Below are 21,837 nucleotides of genomic sequence, written 5' to 3'. Positions count from 1 at the left end.
CCGCCTACCACAAAGCGGAGACGGCGAAAGAGACGGTAACCTGGATAGAGTTTACCTCGGGATATGGGCAACCCTCGCATGGCTACCAACCATTGCGGCCCGGCGCGGCGCGGCGCGGGCGACAGAAAATCCGACGACCGCCGACGACCGGGATACCTCTGGGTTCTCCGAGACTCTTGGTTCGCTCCCTGCGTTCGTCGCCACCGGCGCGCCGTCGTACCTTTTTCTTTTTACTCTTCCGTCGAAGCGATCTCGTGTCCTGTTGGAGCGATTGGTGAAAGCGCGCGGTTACACTCAACTTTTGCACTGTTATAATCGTGGCAACTCTTAACACAGTTAAATGAATTTCCTAGGAGGAAACTTTGAAACTTTCAACAGACGAGAAGATATATACCTAAACATAATAGCTCCCTCTTTTAAGGGGATGAATTAATTCAGCACTATTCAAAATTCCACCTCATTATCGCTATTTTAACATTCTATCTTAATATTCTAGGACAAATATTTCTAATATAAAATAAATTAATATTTCACTCTCCTGCTGAAAATAAAGGAATAAATAAAATTCCGATGGGTTAAATGCGCGCGCAAGAGTGCACGGAAGAAAGGCGCTGTTGCGGCTAGCTACCTCCCTGGATTCTAGTGTTGGATCTGAAGGATAGGAGCGATTTAATATCACGCCCACCAGCGGAGAAGGCGAGGTAGTAGGGACTCTCGCGAGCCGGTGGTTGAAGCGAGAGATCGACGGTGGACGCTTTGAAACGAATGGGATGTCGATATACCCGGCAAGCCGGCGTGAGTGGGGAGTTCGGATATGGCAGTCGGCCAGTTCGCTGTTTGCCTTCCTGAGGCACGGGCCGGTCCTCAGGCTCGTCTCTGTACACCTAAATACTCATCCAGGAAAGGCTCCGTGCGTCGCGCCGCCAGTCGCAGTTTTTTTTCTTGTCCGTGCTTCCTCGAGAGTTGAGGGTGAGGTGCTCGCGGTGTTGCGCGGATTTCCGCTTCCGCGTGCTGTATCGGAGCTACGCTCCCGGGGTTGAGCGGCATGCTCAACAATATCACCGCCGGTGGTTCCGTACACGGTATCTCCGGTAAGTACCGTATACACTTGAGTCAGAAAATCCCATCTGATTAGTGTGCGTCAACGAAACTGTGCTCGGATTGTAATTTGCGATCTCGAATAATACCGCCAATCTCCGTCGAACGTCGGTTATAATAATCCTTGTGTGTTAAGAATAAGCTCCGATTCCCTTAGAAATCCTCAAGCTGGCCGAGATTCACGATATCCACCACGCGTTTCCTTCGCGTTTTAAATCCAAGTTCTCTCCACACAAGTATTGTCTTTAAACTCTGCTGAGAAGAATGATTTCAAATGTTCTCCAGAATAATTGAGTGTATATTTTGGACCGGTTATGAATACGTACATGAATTTAACACGCAATTATGGACTGTATTGTGATTGCTCCATTTTTAACTGTGAATTAAAATTAAAGTCATTATGTGTCGGTCACGTTCATCGGATCGATTATTATAATCATATTTTTAGCATTACAAGAATTAATCACGTTTTAGTTATCTCTTATGTTACTGTGTAATCACGCGAATTATTCTATAATGTCTGAAAGATCATTACTTCACTCAATCATGTATAACAAATGCATTTCGATCATGAGCATTGAACTTGCGACCAGCCATTCTTCGGAAGCCATTGATGTTTTGCCGACGGCACGTCGCTTCCGATTTACAATCCAGTGTGTTCCGTATATCGAATTAAACAAATTTTTAACCGGTGTGAAAAACATGTGTTCGGATCTAATACAGGCTTTCAGGATTAAGTGCCAGTCGCAAGAATATCCATCGATTTTGGTAGTGGCAGTCTATTTCATCTATAACATTAAAAGCGGTACCGACACAAATATTAAATTTTTCTAATTACAGTACAAGTTGGAAAGAAATGTGCAAGTGAATAATAACAACAATAATAATAAACTGGATATTGTAAAATTCATACAAACGTATTAGGCATTAAGTCCTGCCTCGATCGCGAATTTGGCGTTTATTTGTGCTGAATATTTTACTTATGACCAACATTATATCGCGACAAATATAACAACAAGAAAAAGTCTGATTACATAAGTTGGTACTCTGGTAGATTTAACCAGAAAAGTACAAATCAGACACTTATAATTAAATTTATCATATGTTCTAGTCGAGACAACCAGAAATTTATTAATCACAATCAAAATTCTGATTAGTACGACAGAATACATTTTATTTGTACTTTTTATTCGCATAACTAAAAAACATTTTTCTCAGTGAATTATTAGCGCATTTCATTGTTGTGTTGATGTTATGAAATACTAAAAAGCAACACTAAACATCTCTTTCGCTTATAATTTCGTTTTTGTACCCTTAGAATGTAGAATGAAATGAGAGAAAGTGATGGCACATAATGATATAATAGTGTTAAATTTTGTGATACTTCAGTCTTAGATTTTAAACGCGGCGTCGAGTGCCGTTGTAGCATCAGGTGTCCCATAAGAAGCGTGTTTCTTCACAGCTTTTATAAGTGCGCAAGCTAGTTTATTTCAAGCTTAGCGTGTCAGCTTTTTGTTCACGTAACGTGGGATTATTATGTCGGTTTGCTACAATTAACAATCACAATTGAAAGTGACGTTGTTAATTAATCAGACATTATTACGAGTACTACGAGTGTTCCCGGTCTAATTGTAGTAAGCGTGCTATTATAGTAAAAGATATTCAAGATGAAATAAAATCTAACGGAACGAAATATCGAGCGTTAAACGGTCTTCATTAAATAGATTCGATTATAAATTTAGTTATATATAATTTTAAATCCTTCTAAATCTTTCACATGCGCATTACTATAGGTCACATAGCTCCGTTAAAGTTAATTACTTGCCGTTTACAGTGAAATTTATAACAGAAATATCCGTATATCATCTCTCAGTATGTTAATTGCACCGACTAAAATATATAGAAAGTAGTGGTTAAATGTCCATTATTGATAGCGAATTGAAAAGTAGGCAAACAATTAATAAAACGGATCATAACATGCTGCTAAATAAGTGTTATTAATATTTGACAATTGTTAATATTTTATATTTTGCACCATTTAATGCGAATTTTTACTTTTACTCATTTATTTTATGAAATTATTTTTCTAAAATTCATTTCTAATCATATCGGTATGTTTGACTCCATGCTTACAAAAAAGATAAATGAATCCAAATGAATCTGGATTCCTCTTAATCAATTTGATTTTCATCACCCGTCGGTTCGTGTAGGGACTGTTTCGCTCGGCTAATCCACTGTGAATAATCCTACCACAACTGTGGATTGCAATTAATATCGTATAATTTATTACGAAATATTTATCATATTGACAGATATTCACGGAATCATATTTCTTATATCAGTTTTTTATTTATACTACTGCAATTATTATTCACGACTTGCAAAAATTAATGCTTTTTATAGAAGGATGGTCAATAAGGTCGTTTTTGTGCCTGCTACGATTTTACATTAGACAATTTTTTTGTATTATATCATCATTAGGAATGTTAGAAATAATTATTATATGAGAAAAAACTCGAGCCATAAAACTCTAACTATTAATCTAGATATATCATTCTCACACCTGCATTTAAGCCCTTTTTACGACTAATAAGTGAATTAATGAGATCTTTTCGTTCATTATACTGCTCTGCCATCATGTTAACGTCATTTTAGATTATCTATCGTGAAGATGAATACAGCTTATAGTGAAAAAATGAACTTTTTGATTATTCTTGACATACGGGTACTTATCAAATGATACCTATATACTGCAATAATGGAATTTTCAATTTCAAAAAAAAATTGAAAGAAGAAACAATAAAAATCAAAAAACACAAAAATTGATAAAAGTAAAAAATCTCTACAATGATTACAACCTCGACGCGGTGTAGAGGCTTAAGCCTGTAGGCAACAAATAGTGATCACCTATCTGTGGGCCTCAACATTTGATGGGTACCGATTCGTCAAGAGTAATAAAAAAATTCATTTTTTCACTATGAGCCGTATTCATTTTCACTTTGGGGATGATAGATAGTTTAAAATGACGTTAATATGCTGGTAGAGCAGTATAATGAACGACAATATTTTATTAATTTACTTACTAGTCATGAAAAAATTAGAATTTAAGTATCATAGCGATATGTCTAAACTAATAATTAATTAAGACTTTATGGATCGAGTTTTTTCCTCATATAATGATTATTTTTTACATTTCTAATGAGCATACAATACAAAAAAAATTATTTAACGGAAATTTTTAGAAGGCACAAAAAAAAGTGATCTTATTAACACACACACTCCCTCCTTTATTTCTATATAAAAGTGTAATTTGTTACTACGAATTATTTATCTGTAGATATTCATAGAATCACATTTCGTATATTAGTTTTTTATTTGCAAGTGCATTTATTATTTGCGATGTGCAAAAACTAATATACTTTTTAAATTAATTTTTATATAAAATGTATTGATCATCTTTTTGTGTGGCATTTGCATAAAATCATGATACAAAAATATATTTCGCAATTTTTATAAATAATAAATTATTTATTATTTATTAGTGTAATTAACAAAATTAATTGAGTTTTATCTTGTACATGTATGGGAATGAAGTAATCTTATTAATTATTTTACTTTTATATTGCATATAAGGTATCTATAATGTTTTCTTTAATTAAAGCAAGATCGTAATTTATAAAAATTTCTGAGTTAGGAAAATTTTTTTGCAACAGGTTTATTTTTTTAGAATTATAAATGAAAAAATTGTCAGGTAGAGAAATTCAGGATGGAAAATCGCACGAAAGAATAGTGAGATGTGCCGGTAACACGTGACGTTGCACGTCTTCGATCTCCATCTCAAGAAAGCCGCTTCTCGAGTTTGATGATCTTAATTACCTCAACACTGATTACATTACGCGAGAAGTTGAGGAACGGTTTAGAGAGTTAGAATGTTGCAGGTGGCGAGAACTGAGTAAAGCGCTACACGTTAACTGGATTAAAAGAAAGTTATAGCTCTATTTTTTTCACGTTAAACGTTGATTTTTTTCCATCATATTTACTCTGTCACCATGCGATTTAAACACTTGTTTCTCGTTCAATTTTAACTTAACGTTACTGCGATTATCGAATGAACTGAATAGCCACGGCAACGCATACGAATGGCGAAAGGATTTCTTTTGAAATTATTTATTTGTTTATTCTGATAGGATCTCGATTTCGCGTGCAAACAATCGTAATCGTCGTCCGGAGTAATTATACTTGAGTTTACGGGAACGTGATGGACGTCACACCGACGTCGGACTTGCTTCTCATAAATTGCACTTTATATCCGTCTTCCGTCAAATAAGATCAAACATATACTTACTAACGGCCGGCCGATTCGCAGACTACGTCGATACGTCTTCAATTACCACCCTTCAATTGATCAAAAAATGAGATTTGGGAACGTTGCGCATATCTCGCCGCACTTAAAGTGTGTCCGTTAAAATTTTTTATGATATACGTTAATTGCATTTGGTGCATCGGCCAATCCGTTGAGACAACGCGGGTATAGCTCGCAAGCGTGACACGCGGATAAATACGTCTGTCACGACATTTCCGAATAGTAATGTGATTTATGACTTTATTATTCAGACGTTTCAAACGGGTGGCTGTCAATCATGAGGTTTTCAAATGTCGATAAACGCGCGGCCGAGCGTTATAAAAATTTCGTTTTTTTTTTCTACAGCCGCTTCACGTATCCTGAATTACCGCGATACTCCATGAGCGAAAAAATACACGTGTAGAACGAATACTTAGTTACATCCCACGCGATCCTTTGGTGATTAGCGTTTTAATTTGATTATTATCTTCGATAATCCGGTCAATTAATGCGGAATTAAATAATCTTTAACTAGAGGGAAATTATCTCGAAATAATACGGGCAATTACGCAAAGTAAATGTTGAAGAAGATTTGTTTTCTTTTAGGAGATGTATTATACGATACTTTGTGATTCACGTTGGGATTACGCGCGATATTTGTATTATAACAGAATTTATCATTGTTATATTCGGAGAATCTCGAGGAAGATAAAAAATAAATCCGTATAAGAATTCGAATTCTTATGAAATAAGAAGGCTTATAAATACCGGGACCATCAAATTGTATATGATAAAATAAAATCATTAAGTTCTATAACGCGAATAAAAAGATCTATCATAAAATGACTTGTCATAAAATTCATTCATATAAAGATATTCATTCAGTTAAGTTTTACTACACGATGGCTTGGTAATTCAATATTGTGATTCTCGGCAACTCTATAAACTTCATATCTATGGGCACACAAACGAAACTGATAGAATATTTTACATATTCTATTCTGCATTTATTTTATCATTGAAAGTATGAATATTTAAATCAAATTATTAAATAACGAATTTGTATAAAATGCAGCGAAAAGATCTTCCAGGAAATTTCTTTTTCATATACAGTAAACGATAATACTTTTTATTGTTTTTTTTTTTAAATATTAACATTTAAACATTACACAGAAATTTAGAAAAAGTACGACTTTAAGATCGTTTAGTCAATAAAAAAAAAACCTTTGCATCAAACGTCTAATTTTACGAAAAACTTATCACGTAGGTATATAAAACGTCAATATAAATGTCAAAACTAATAATAACCGTTTTACATACGAGTTGTTACAGTGTTTCAAATCTTTTCTATATTTTTCGCGTAACATCGCATTTATTCCATCACATTTATTCCACTGCGCGTTTGTCGTTCTCCGCGTGGGTGGAAATTTTTAACAGTGGTCTTTTCCTCCTTGATCGACGCAGAAGACGCGTCGTACGTTGTGATTGTACCTGACTAAACTAGTTTACCTCATTACGTAAGCATCTTTGACAATGCACAACGACGTGCGATACCTGCGATCTGACTGACACATAGAGTAGTGTAGGTGTTCCGATCTGAGATGGACACCCTCCGCGCGCGCGCGCGCGATACAACGACGCGTATGCGTACATCTACTTGCAAACGAGTGCGTATTGAGACGTATGTTTGCGCGCTTAGAAGTCCGGAGTATACGGTGACGATTCTCGCACCTCCTCGCTAAGTGATCCGTACACCCCTCGGCCAGCTTCTGCTCCTATACAAATTTAAACTACGTAGAGCGGGCGCGTGGGGCGGGCGAGCGAGAGGCATGTGCGGAGCACGAGGAAGCCCGGCAAAAAGAAAAAAGACGGGAGAAAACTGAAGCGGCGTATCTTCTTTTTTTCTCTGACTTCTTACCCATCTCCTCGCTGCACGCTGGCACGTAGGAGTGAAGGATGCACAAGATCTGAAGCGGTACGAGAAGGAGCACGGCGTGCTGGGTGTGAATCTGGGCTCCGGTCTGTCCGCGGGTGGTGGCCTCACGCTTCATCAGGAACTGATCATGACTATGCCCGGCGCAGGTACGTAAGCTCGCGCTGCAAAACCTTTCATTTTCTTCAGTCAAGAGACACGAGAAACGATTAATGCGAATCACGAGCTTAAGGATGTATTACGTGTATCTTTTAATAACAACATTTAATTATGAAAATTTCTCTATATTGTTGTTGAAAGTATAATAGTATAGTTTGGCGCTGCAATTTAGAATCTCTCGATAAGAAATTATTTCATTGAGAAGCAGATGTGTGTTTTGAAAAAATAATTAAGATGAAATGAGACAATTTTCATTCAAATTATGAAGTTGTATTGTTCAATATAAATATTGATACGTTAAATTGTTTCATATATGTGTATAATATTCATTTTTATATGGAAGATTAAAATTTTTCATTCCAGTCAATTTTTGCAGAGAGAGACCTAATATATTCTTAACCTTCTATCTCACAATTTTGATAATAGAATAGTGTCATGACGCTAAAAAGGAGTGAATAAATAAAAGGAATTCAACATGAAGAATTTAACTGCATTTATTACTTTATAGATGCGTCTTTTATTTACGTTTTAAGATAGTATCGAAATCGTGAATGATTCACGATTGTGAACGATTGACAGATTTCACCTGCTCATTTAACTAGCTGGATTATAATGGTAAATGGAAAGATGAATCGCATCGATTTTCCACGAATACAACATGAGCAACTGCAATAAGTGTATGATATATTCCCAGAACGGATTGTGCGATGTTTTCATTATGAGTTAGAAGGCGAAACCTGCACTTTGTTGAGTGCAATAGCATATTTTTATATCATTTGGGAGAAGTGTTTAAATAGATTGAAAAAGATATAACGCGATATTTATTTAATCGTCAATTTATATTTCGTAATCATCACGCATAATAAATTGCAATAAAAGTGTCGAAACGTAAATTTAATATAACTTAAGACAAGTTAAATTTATTAACAATTCAAAACTATTTAAAGCCAAAGTACAATCACGCAAATATACTGATTTAGAAACTCTTATTTGATAATAACACTTACACCAAAAAAATATATATATGTACACTAAATTTATAATATATATTTGTTATAAATATTTATTTAAATAATATTAAATGTAAACATGTATTTATTTAGTACAAGACTTATTAATTTGATTTCATTATTTTTTTATGGAGTAAATATTTATTTCTGTGCTCAAATCTTTAGAATTAGTATTATAAAAAAATAGATTATATATGTCTCTCTCTCTCTCTCATAAAAATAGATCAATTAAGATTTAGAAATTTTTTCAGTGCAGAACAATATCTTAAATTAAAATATCAATAAATTAAATTTTCAAAATTATTACTCCGGATTTGATGTTAAATTGACCATGTCATTTTCACACGTCACGTTAACATTGAAGTTATATAAATAAAACTTAGAAATGAAAATGTTGATTAAAACGCGCATTAAATACAATTAGTTTAAAATTTAGATATTGATCGATGTGCGGCACATGTTAAATTTAATAAGCGTAGTTATCTTATATAATATTAATGGAAATATTTTACCATTAGCTTTGAATATAAATATTAATCTAAGATATTTATTAACAATATTATTGAAATTGAAATAAAATTGATAACTGTCCATTAAATAAATATCTTGATAATATTACACTGCGATCTGTAAAGAAGGAAAAACCTTATTGATATTATACTTGTTCTGATCGATTTCACACACGACACTTTTTTTATATATATGATATTTTTATATCAATTAATTTTGAATAAATAGAGTGTACACAACGTACATTTCATTTTCCATTTTTCAAAATGTAGAAGATATGGAGCAGAGAAAATCTGATTTTATCTTTTAAATATAGCCTTAGCCATAAGTATATAAAGCATCCTGAAAGTTTGACGCGAACGTTTTGTACATAATAAAAAATAAAAACTATTTTTATTGAAATACATTTTATTTCTACAGCAATTGAATTATTTTATTCTTCTTTTGACTTTTATTATTGTTAGTACTCTTTTGAGGGAATAATTTGAAAGTGCTTTATACTTATGGCCAAGGCTGTATCTTTTCGATTGACAAGTAGAACTAAAAGTAACTGGAGAAAATTCAATACTTTACGTTATTTAACCATGCTCTCTGCATTTTAGGTAGCGCGGGGGCGATCGGGCAAGGTGATGATAAACCTGCGAAGCAAAAGCGACATCGGACACGTTTCACCCCAGCTCAGCTCAACGAGCTCGAAAGGTGTTTCGGCAAAACTCACTACCCGGATATTTTCCTGAGGGAGGAAATAGCACTAAGGATCGGCCTCACGGAAAGTCGCGTTCAGGTAGGTGTGGTCAAAATGTACACACTGCCAATGGCATGAAATGATTAATTTCAACGTGTGCTAGAGAACCTATCGCGTGACTTCACATTGTGTCAGAATTACGTACGGGCTTCTGTTATGCACGTTAAAATAGTTACAAATCAGCAAACTACGATTGGACGCTTATTTAAATTGGTCATTGCATAAAAAGAGGACATTGTTCAAACTTTTTATTATTCGACTCATCAGAAAAATTAATTATCTTTCATGCAAAAGTGTTTCTAAGATTTGAAGATGACTCGAAAATGTAGCCAAAACATGTAATTGATTTGAAAGTTTTAATGTAGTATGTAATGTTATGTATAATTGAAACCTTATAGCATTAAATTTCTTATTTGTTTTTGCGCATCAATTTCTGTACTTGACTCTTATACATGCCTTGATTAACTCATTTTATTATTAATTTTTTTTTGCCCATCAGAAAACTAGATTTAATTTCTTGTAACACATGCGCTTTGTCCAATGACCGATTTATTTATACAAGTGTCTCAGTTATTCTGTAATGATTTATTATTGTTATATACATTATTACATAAAATATGAATTTTTGCATGAGCAAAATAATAATACGCCGAACGCAGCAATGTGAGACCCAAAGAACATATAGTTTCATAAAAATTTATAAATATAAAAAGAGAGATAATGTCTCCGACTGTAAAAATTTGGTGACACGGACGTATAATATGTGAGAAATGTTAAGGCGTTAAAGATACCATAAATTGTCACCATACGGTAATCTCGCGGCTATCCTCAGAAATGTATACTCAAGTAGTACCGGAACTTTGGTAGAATCAATTGTGCCGGCCTACCGCGGCTTTTTGGATTAAAGTGAAACTTGGAGCAGTAGCTAAGCCTTCGCCCTGCGGGGTTCCGAATTTTGGTGGGTTCCACTTGGTTGCAAGGCGACCGCGAAACTTTGCGGGAGCTCGCAAGTCCTGTCTCTGGCATCAGGAATTCCGAGATCAAAGATCCAGAAATTTCAACCACGATTCCCTCAAAAGCTATTCTCTCACGTATCAATCTATTAAAGTCTTTTCAATACAAAGACATAAAAGATGTAAGGTAACTTGGGAGAAGACGCCATTTAAGCCTTTATTCTTATTGTCATATAACTTCTCAATGTCATTGAACTCAGTTACGAAAAAATATTTATATTCTAGAGACCTTTTTTGTTTATACAGATTAGGGTAAACTCGGGTATAATGGCCATAGTTTTTTAAAATGCAAAAAACATACATTTATTCTTGTTACTTTTTAACAATATTTGGGATATTACTTTCACTGAAGCTTAAAGTAACAACTACTATCGAAATTAAAGAGAAAATACTTAACAGAACTTTAATTTTATCAAAATATTACAAAGTATGCATTGGCCATCTTAATTGGATTTTTAGGGAAAAGATGGCCATGACATTAAGAAAGATAGCCATAGTATTTATAAATAAATAGTGAAAATAAAAGTATTAATTATAGGTCACATTGCAATTTACGTACCTTTATTGTGTATGTAATGTTGATTATGGCAGCTTAACTGTAATTTATTAGACATTATAACAGTTTTTAGCAGACGCGTGCAAAACTTTGCAGATAGTCGAAAGAAAAAATATTAGATAATATTTATAATATTGTTATTTTGAATAGTGTACTCATATGAACTACTGTAAATATTGATTATCTTTAAGAATGACTATAAAAATGCACTATTTATTAATTATTGGAGAAATTATGGCCTATGGCCATCTTTTCCGTATGGGCGTAATACCCTAGTTTACTCTAATGTTTTTGATATTTTGGAAAAAATTGATATATCATATCCTGGAAAAGTGACATCTTGCTCTTATACATACGGATAGAATGTCATAAACAATTAAATGATATGACGCAATAAACTTGCATGTTTTACTTATCTGTAGTTATTATTCGTTTTTAAACAGCATTTGATTAACTTAAAGTAATTTGAACTATATATAAAGCATTCCAAATTTTAATTCATGTAATTATTTTAATGTTGGTATTAATTAGGAAAAATCATGTTTTGTATTTATTGTTATCTTCCCTCAAGTGTAACAGGAAGATGTCATTGTAACATTCATGCATATAAAACTATTACAAATTATATAACTTATACCAGTCATATGACTACTAAGAAATACTAATCAAAATCATATATTATATTTGCTCGGTTTTACAGTAAGCTGTATTTCGTCAAATCTTTTTCGATGTTGATGCACGAACATTTTCCGTCGATAATTGCGCTGTTTATCACACGCTTGTGCACAGTTAGAATGTTGAACGCGCGTTTTATGAAAAAAAAAAGCTATAAACAAAATACGTCTTCCTCCTTGTGATATTTCTTCTCGAGTCACCTTATATAGAAAGAACGATTTTGCTGAAAGATCTAAAATTTTACTGGATATACAGATCTAAAAATAGTTTTATTAGAAATTTAAACTAATTTCTAGAATATAAAAAATTTTTGTATCATTATTTTTTTAGATTTCTACATAATTATTTTGATGGTCCAACAAAATTATTTTTAGATCTGTATCTCCAGCAAAATTGTGGATATTTCAGCAAAATCGTTCTTTCCGTGTATATATGGATTTATTATCAATTATCGTAATTACAGTTTAAACTAGTTATTGTTTAACATGTAATTCAGAGATAAGTTTTATTTTAGGAATAACATTTTTAGAGGAATGATTTATAAGAGAGAATTTTTTAATTATACTGTCTTAATATGCAGAGGTGTAACGAATCAAAAATAGCGCATATTAATGACAAAAATTAAAAATAGACGCGTCAACAATCGTTGGATACGTTGGATCAAATTAAAAAAGACACAGTAAATCGAGGCATCTTCCGCATTATAATTTAACGAGTATGATATGTTTTTGACAGCAAGAATACATTCGTGATTTCCGCAGTTTATCTAAATACGAAACTGACGGAAATCTCAGAATTTATGAAACGAAAAGGCTTGAATTTCTCTGTTTTATTTATCTAAGAGTTTATCGACCTCTTCGTTCGATTGTTGGGCGCATTATTAGCGCGTATTTGATTAAAGATCTGAAAGGAAAGTTAGCATACGATATTGCTACCTTACTTCAAATGGAATACAACCAAAAAAACCGATTTTCAAGTTATTACCATGAACGAGTTAAATAAACATTACCCTATCAAAATTATTAAAAGTAAACTTAATTTTATAATCAAAATCGTGATCACAATTTAAAAGGCTAAAAAAATCATTAAGGTTGTCACACAGCTTAAAAAGGATGTTTTTTAAAAGTTATAAAATGAAAGTGACAAAAATGACATTTGGTCGTGTTAGGAACATATTCTTTTGCTGATATTTAGTTATAGTTATTAATTATCTGTCAAGTTGAAAAATAGTCGTTGTTTTTCATGAAAAACTCTTTTTGTTACTTTTGAAAACGGAGGAGCATTATTTTCTTTAAAATGAAAAATTTTACGCAATAATAAAACTCAGAACAATAAAGAGCAGTGACTAAAAGTGATGAAAATTAATAGAGAAAATTATGAACTAAGGTTCCAATTTATTATGCTTGCAATCAATATTGATATTATTTTGCTTGGTTAGAGGATCGAAAGGAAATGCATTACATTGGAACCAATTTTAAAATGTGGATAACATTCTTAAATATCAATTATACACTTAATTACTCTTAATCTTTACATTTTGATGATAATTTTATGCGTTAAATTAAAGTAAAAAGCACACAGCAGCGCAGCTGGAAAATGATCTTTTCGATCGGATTTGACCAGCGCGAGAGGGAGATTTCGACCTCCCCGCGGGCTATCAGCTGACAGAACTTTTTTAAGTCTCCGGGGCACGTCTAGAAAAACGGAGTTAATAGAAATTCATGAAAATTTTATTCGCAACTTGGAGGCGTCAGTCAAGCCGGGCGTTGTGCCGCATACCAATCAGCCACGCTCCCCCTCGCGTGCGCGTATATAAATTCGCACATGCGATTGGCCGGATATGACGCGTATTCCCGTACTTGTACGCTGTGTAACCAAATCTGTTTGTCTGTCTGTCTGTCTGTCGGTCTGTCTGTCTGCATGGCGGGAACAGTTATCTAGATATCGTCGATTAAGAGTACTTCAAGACTACTTTACAATCGAGATAATCTTATTATAGTTACGTAAGAAAGAAAAGCTTCTGCAATCAGTTGAAATATACCTCGAAGTTTGCAGCGATTCGTCAACTTTCATTTGCGTCGCTTATAAATTATTTTTCCACATCCTAATAATCTCATTCCGATATCGTTTTTTCGATATCCCGTACTTATTCCATAATATATATTTTTAAGAATTCGATATTTTTTTCTATTGCAATGTCTGCTTCTCGACTCGTAAATCGTTTCATCATGTCGCATAGAAAGAAAGATTTTTTTGTTGTCTATCTAAAAATTTAGGTAGATAGATTTGATGAAAATAATTGTGTGTGTGTATTTGGGACCATCAAAATAACTACAGATACGCGGTTGATTATTAGAATATCAAAACTTTTTGCCACATTGTTCATTATGTTTGAGCGTTCTATTTATTAAGATGAGACTAACGAAAATATATTTGTACAGCTATATTTAATTAAATTTTGGAATATCAGAAAAATCGTTCTTTCCGTGCAGACTCGCGTGACATATTGACCTTGGCGCGCACTTTCCGATTGTTTAACAAATTAGTGATTTCAAAGTCACCCGTGGTACTCGGTGACTTCTTTACCTCGGACTCTATATAGTGGCGCGTGTCCGTTTCGGCGAAGCGGGAAACGTCAAGCGAGAGGAAATTAAAAAAAAAAGATGGAAGAAGAAAAAAGGAAGAGAGAAAGTAAAGGGAACGGGAGAGAAAACGGACCGGGATTCGTGGGTCTGTCGGGCGGCAGGCTGCCTAATTGAAAGAGGTTTTCTGTGGGCGAGGGTAGACATCAGCGTGAACGAAGCGTTTCCAAGGAAACCCGGCGGCGGGCACTCGTGTGGAGAGGGCCTTCGGCACCAATGGGGCTGCGAGGGAAAGGCGCCGGCGCTCAGCATCGCTATACTATCGAGCGTTGCTATCAAAGGTTTCTTGACTTGCCATGGCGGATCCATCGCATGTTTTAAGGACGGCCGAGTTATCCTTTTTTTTTTATTTTCCCTCCCTTTTATTACTTCCGCTCTGACTGCCGATTACATACCATGCCGATTATTTCGCAGTAATGAACTTGAATAGAAAAGATCTCGATGATGCGCAGCGTCATCCCCTTACTGCAGCACGCGGCCACCTCATCTCACGTTCTGGGGGATATCTAAGTAACTGTCCGTTTCCCTTTAATTATTATATGAGTCTACGTATGTTTAAAAATTTCAAAAGTATTCTGAGAGAAAAATATTCGGTATTGTGATTGCATGGTTAAATATGGTTAATAGCTCTATTTTTATAATTATTATTACTACAATTTATAATTATTTTTTCAGTGCAACGAGTTATAACGACAAATAGTTTTCTTTTCGTTTAGAAATTAATATAAACGCATATTCTGTGCAATAACATTGCGAAATATGCTTCAATTTTTCTTAATAACAAAGTAAACGTTATCTAGTATTTGAATATTTTCAAACGCAAAAATGTAAAAATTTATACATTTTTGCTTCTTTATATAATACTATATAAACATTCCACTCGTTACATTTCACTTGTTTATACTATAAACAAGTTTTATAATTATTATTACTATAATAATTATATTTATAGTTCTACCAAAAATATAGAATTGACACCGAAAATAACTAAATTATGGTAATTGCAACTTTTTTTTTCATGTATGCGCACGTATGTCAAATTACAAATTGTTTAGGGATTAAAACATCTCGAACATGTCTACTAATTAATACTGACTTCTGTGTAAGAGAGAGAGAGAGAGAGAGAGAGAGAGAGAGATCGTTTTGTGATAAATATGATTCGCGAGAAATTAAATATCGAGTGATCCAAATCGGAAGAAATTCTCGTCCACGAACGGATTCCGTCCGTTTTTACAATCCTACATTGTATGCAACATAAATTATAATACTCCACATCATTGATATAGCAAGCGTAAACAGCTCTGTTGTATAATCGTTGCATTAATGGGTAGAAAATTGCTCCCTACGAATGCGTTGTACATAATAACGTGGCAGTTCTTCCCTCCCTGTCCCTCTAATAACTGCGATAGTTATACAAGAATTGCTTCGCTCTTTCATTGATACTGCTTATCTAATCATTCTTTACACGTTTGCTCTCTCTTTTGTAAATTTTATTATAACGATTTAATTAAATAACCTTTCGAGCCTATGTATATTTTTGATATTGAATTTTTTTCATTTAATTTATTCTTATTGATCTAAGTTTCATTTGTTTATAGTATAAACAAGTGAAATGTAACGAGTGGGATATTCATAGTATTATATAAACAAGCAAAAATGCATAAACTGTATACATTTTTGCGTTTAAAATATTCCAATATTAGATGACGTTTGCTTTATTATTAAGAAAAATTGAAGCATATTTCGCAATGTTATTACACAGAATATGCGTTTATATTAATTTCTAAACGAAAAGAAAACTATTTATCGTTATAACTCGTTGCACTCAAAATTCGATCGATACAGCATGCGATAGAGATATTTCGAATGCAAACGGCACTCTCACACACACACACACACGCACGCACGCACGCACGCACGCACGCACGCACGCACGCACGCACGCACACACGTACTGCTGGTAGAGCGAACGGTCGCACGGAGAGATTAATCAGTCACCATTTTTCCGATCGAGCACAATGCGGCGGAACAATGGGAAGCATCTCTGATTAGCAACAAAATACTTGGGCTGGCGTAATGAAATATTACGGTTCATCGATTTGTAATTTATTATCGCACGAAGAGAGGCGTAATTGCTGCTCCATCTCTAATTCTCGTTAATGAACAACTATTAAATTGCATGGGTAACGCATCGTGAGAACTGCTGTACAAACAACAATTACTTCGAAGTGGCATTATGCAGCTATTTGAAATTATGTGTAACATTTAATTAACGTCTTAATGCAATTATTGTTGCGTTGCGAACTCGTTAGCGCGACGATATGTATTGTCCTAAGACGCGTATCGGCGATACGCACATTCCTGCGATAGCACCGCGAGATTTGACCTATGTGTATAGAACACAGAATATAGCGAATTACCGAGGATTTGCGCGTTTGTCCGAAATAAAATAATTAAGAGCCGCCGACTTTATCGCTGAAAAATGCACGGATTTTTGGTGAGTGTTCGCTCCGCTTAATTAGTCGTAATGGACATAATGAATTTTACATTAGACCGAGTTTTATCATTTTCGAATAAAAAAGGGTAATTCACGTACTCTCATATCCTCCCCGGCGCGTTACCCGGTTTGTGGAGCGGTGTCGCTAAGTGCAACCAACTTCCTCCTCCGGCTGCATCGAAATAGTCGTGCGGCTCTTGCATTTGACGTGCGTGCGACGACTGTTTTTTATAAGTGCGAAAAATAATTTATTAAAGCCCCTTGTGATTAATAATTTTTGTTGGGCAAAAATACAGGCAATACGATATTCTCGCAATGTGTAAAGAAAAAAAATGATTATGTGGATTAATTTTGTATTTTTTTAATGTAATTTTTTATATTTTTAGTTATCCTCCATTCAATATCGCGAACGATATCATTTATGAATCCTTCGTTGTTACACTTTTATAGAGTTCATAGTTATCACACTGGATCAAATTCGCCGATTAATGCTGCCATTTTAAAACTATCCGTCGATACGAATAAAAAAAAATAAATACTTTCAATTATGTGGGGGGAATATATATTACGAATCAAATAACAATATGTTGAAAAAATTCTTGAAGGCGTACAAGTACACATAAGAAAAGTGAACTATAAGATAAAAAATCATAACTTGTTCATTTTTTAATTTTTTTTAGTTCAAATTTTAGGGTGGTACTTCTAAAATGTAGTACTTTCAGATAAAAGTATGTACTAGGGCGTACATAAACAATTTTTTTTCCGACATGTAAAGAAGTATTATTTTCTCTTTAAACAGCTGCCACATACGTACTGACACGTTTTTGAATAGTGTCTCAACCGACAGAGGAGACTTCAAACTTTTGATTGATATCGCATAAAACTCGATTACGACGTAAAGTTACACAGTCCGAAATTCGGATTACGGGTCATTTTAACCCGTAGTGGCAATGAATGGTTAATCTACACTGTTATAGATATCAAAGGAGCAATGGTAATCCAATCCCTCGAGTTAAATAACATTTTGTTATTTTTAACTTCCGTATATGTCAATATGTAAATCGATCTATTTCTGTAGTTAGTATCAAAATAAACAAAGTTTATGTTAATGTATGCACTTAGTAAATAATAAACTAAATTTGAATCAAATTTGGTACATTTTCTTAAATTAAATTGTTTAACTCTACTGTTTTAGTTAAAATAATGAGGTATATTGAGTAGGAACAGCGGCGATCTATAGAAACGATAAAAATAACTTATTGGGTATAATTTGACGTAATTTGACATTATAAATTTATTTAACATTGCAAGTTTAATATAAAATACACTTGAAATGATTAATGCCTGTTTCTACTAATGTAGATTAACTTTAATCTCGATTCAACTTATTCTTCACATTTTTTCTGTTATAAGAATTTAGAAAAGGATGAAGAGTAAGCTGAATGGAGATTAAAATTAATCTACATTAGAAAGTGCGAAAAATTGTTTAAATAAAAACAGACACTATGATGTGACTATCAATGTAATCTAAATGTAATGTAGCTTTTCCCTTCCAAATTTTCACAAAATCTGGATTCTTTAAGCTTCTAGGTTTAAATTCATAGAAAATTCTGAATATATTAAGATATTATCAGATTTAGAAGTTTCTTTTTATGACTACGGTCTTCTAATATCTTTTAGTAAAATTATTCGCGAACGTTTGCAACGATTGAGAACCTACAAGCTCGCGGTTTAAGCTATCAGTGTCCCATGATAGATCCTTACTGTATTCGGAGCAAGAAAGAAGTATAAGACATTGATGGAAATTTATGGAAATCAATGAAAAGCGTGTGTTTGCTTTGCAGATCTCTCTTCTCACCCTCTCGCGATAATATTTAGAATATTATTTCTCAATGGAAGCGCGTCGTTTGATGATTATGCATTATTTCGCGCGGTGTTAAAACGCGAAATAATGCGGGTCTGCCGCAGGTTGCAGTGGGAATTCACGATTGACGCACGGGGTCAACGGCTTTTTTTCATGCGATGTGCACGGTTTTAGAACGCGCGAGCGGCATTATTCCTTACCGTCAATCATATCCCGAATATTAATTCTCTGTGCTCGATGCTTCAAATAAAGTCCAATCATTTGAGAGACCGCAATGAGAGAGAGAGAGAGAGAGGGGGGGGGAGAGAGAGAGAAGAAAAGAGATTTTGAGACGAAAAGCTTTTTTCAGCCGGACATTTATTACTAAGCCGACAGTTTATTTCGGGCGGCATATCAGCACTTTACGGTTTTAATTACGCGTATTTTAATCCGCCCAGGAGACATTTTCTGTTTCGAGAGAGCGGCGCTGAATAGAACGAGCTTTATTAGACTGCACACGGTCGATTTAAATTTAATCATAATGAAGAGGCGATTAAAATTGCAATCGTCCACGGAATAGAACCCATAGCGCCGGGCAGTTAACGTCTGCTAACAGGCATTTAACTTAACTGCTTCAGGTAACTGCTCGTTTCTAGGCTGAAGGGTCCTTTCGATTGCCACTGCCGGAAATTTTATGGGACACGACCTTTCGTCGATGAGTGCGAATTTTCGGGGCCGCAAAAAAGGAGAACTACCTAGTCTCGCGCGCGATCGTTTCATGGATTATCGTAGTCGTGTTACCGATGATCCGACAAACTTCTTTCGATTATTTGAGTTCCGGAATCGCGATGTAAAATCATTAATGTGAAAATGGCTAATATCTCTCGAAACATTTTTTCGATAATGTCGTTTTATTTATAAAAACCAAAATTAGGTGGAATAAAAATATTTTCGCGATTCTCCTATATGCCATGAGAATACTGTAGCAAAACCTCATCTATCTCGGGTGTATTTGATATTTATCGAATACATGATATTTATCGAATTATCAGCGTAATTAAAAAGTGATCATATAAGAGCAATGTGAATTTTGCACTTGTTTGTATTAGATTATAGTTAAGAGAACAAATCATCTTTATTGCTATTGTACAACACTGATAAGGTATACAGCATTAAATGACGGCAAATTATGTGTTAGAGAATAGAGTAGTACAATCAAAAGATAAGGCGTCAACAAAACTACTGCTTTGAGGCCTATCTCTGCAATTACAATTAGCATATTTATTACCTGGAAAAACCTGTTAGGAGAATTCCTTTTTATTCTTAAAAATCAAAGATTTTTATGAAGTTTTATCGATATTTAGGAAAATTTTTGGAATTTTAGATTTAAATTCTGTCTCTTTTCAAAAACACTTTTTCTTTAATCATTTTTTATTGGTAATGCAAAATGTTGATAATAAATATAGTAATAAATATAGTACACATTCTTGTATGCTTGCGAGTTTTTATAAAATCATCAAGGTGACAGTATAGAAGACAATAGTTAGCAAAATAGAGTAACTCACTGATATTATATTTTAGTGAGTCTCCTCTACACTGTCCAATAAATTTCACGGTTCCAGTTATAGAAAATGATAGATATAGTTTAATGGAATCTCTGTTTTCTACTAATTTTCAGTATGTAGTTTGTTTGTCTTAATTCCATTCCAATTTATCTCAAAGTGGTATTAAGAAATTTGTTAATATTACCTATAATCTTGAACAAAAATACTTTGAGAGAGATAATCTGGGAATTTTTAGGAAATTTTTACAAGATTTAAGTAGAGGAAAGTCGCTGATACTGACATAGGTCTCCTAAAGTGACATCCCCTTATTTTTCGGACACTAACTATTGCACTTTATTAATACTAATAAAATCATGATCTGTTTAGCTAATTAAAGAAGTACAAACTCATAATTCGTATGTTTGTGGCTTGTTTCTATATTAAATCAGCTAAAAACGAAATCTACAAATGCGAGAATAAAATTCTTACGATTTTCTTTTGCAAATTGTGAGGTTTAAATAATAGTGACTATATTATTGATAATATTACGTCATTTTAAATACTTGTAGTTTCCGAAATAAGTTTTATTTATATTATTTTTTTCTCTTAGTCTTTTCATAATACGATTTTTAATTTAAAATTGGGGTGCAGCGTAAACCGACATACCTGTCCGTAAAACAGACCATGAGCTACTTAATCTTCATAATGTTGCTTTATAGTGTCAAATAAGTCTATTGGAGCTGAAGGTAATCATGCATATATGGAACAACTCTAGAAAAACTATCGCGTTACATATTTGCAGCTTGTAGAACAGCATAAAATAAATATGCATATAATTCAATAAAAATGTTTTATAACGAAGTAAAATGATTCTGAAAAATCTCATATACATTCACTTATAGGTACTTTATACAGATAATTCCTGTAAAAGAAATAGAATAGGAATACGTAGCATTACTGCCTACTGTGTCACTTTTGGAGCCCATTTTGTCAGACGCTCATTTTTGCATAACTTACGAAAAACTTAATTATTGCAAAATTGCAAACAGTATTATACAAATTGCTTATACTATCTGATAGAAGACACTTTTTACTTTGTATTGATGTTTTTGAAGTTGTATTTTTACCTTTTGTTTAAGAAATATTGTCTGAAAACAAAGTGGTATGTCGGTATCGGTGACCTTCCTCTAAACACAAGAAAATACAATAAATATACGCCCGCACACGTACACGGTAAAAAAGAAAATGTTAATTTTAACATTTTTTACAT

The 21,837-nt window shown here is 33.7% G+C and overlaps 1 protein-coding gene across 1 annotated transcript in view; it reads left to right on the top strand.

Moving 5' to 3' along the window:
* Positions 1 to 982: 982 nt before the first annotated feature.
* otp (orthopedia homeobox) overlaps positions 983 to 21,837 on the top strand; it is a 50,322-nt gene continuing 29,467 nt past the window's right edge. Inside the window, exons 1-3 of the mRNA XM_018511086.1 lie at positions 983 to 1,091; positions 7,388 to 7,522; positions 9,655 to 9,836. Coding sequence (XP_018366588.1) covers positions 1,046 to 1,091; positions 7,388 to 7,522; positions 9,655 to 9,836 — 363 coding nt within the window. The 5' untranslated portion in view covers positions 983 to 1,045. The remainder of the gene's footprint in view (positions 1,092 to 7,387; positions 7,523 to 9,654; positions 9,837 to 21,837) is intronic.

The sequence above is a fragment of the Trachymyrmex cornetzi genome, unplaced genomic scaffold, assembly GCF_001594075.2.
Source record: "Trachymyrmex cornetzi isolate Tcor2-1 unplaced genomic scaffold, Tcor1.1 scaffold359, whole genome shotgun sequence".
Taxonomy (NCBI): domain Eukaryota; kingdom Metazoa; phylum Arthropoda; class Insecta; order Hymenoptera; family Formicidae; genus Trachymyrmex; species Trachymyrmex cornetzi.
The sequence above is the reverse complement of the archived record's forward strand: the minus strand, read 5'-3'. Positions and strand labels throughout refer to the sequence as shown.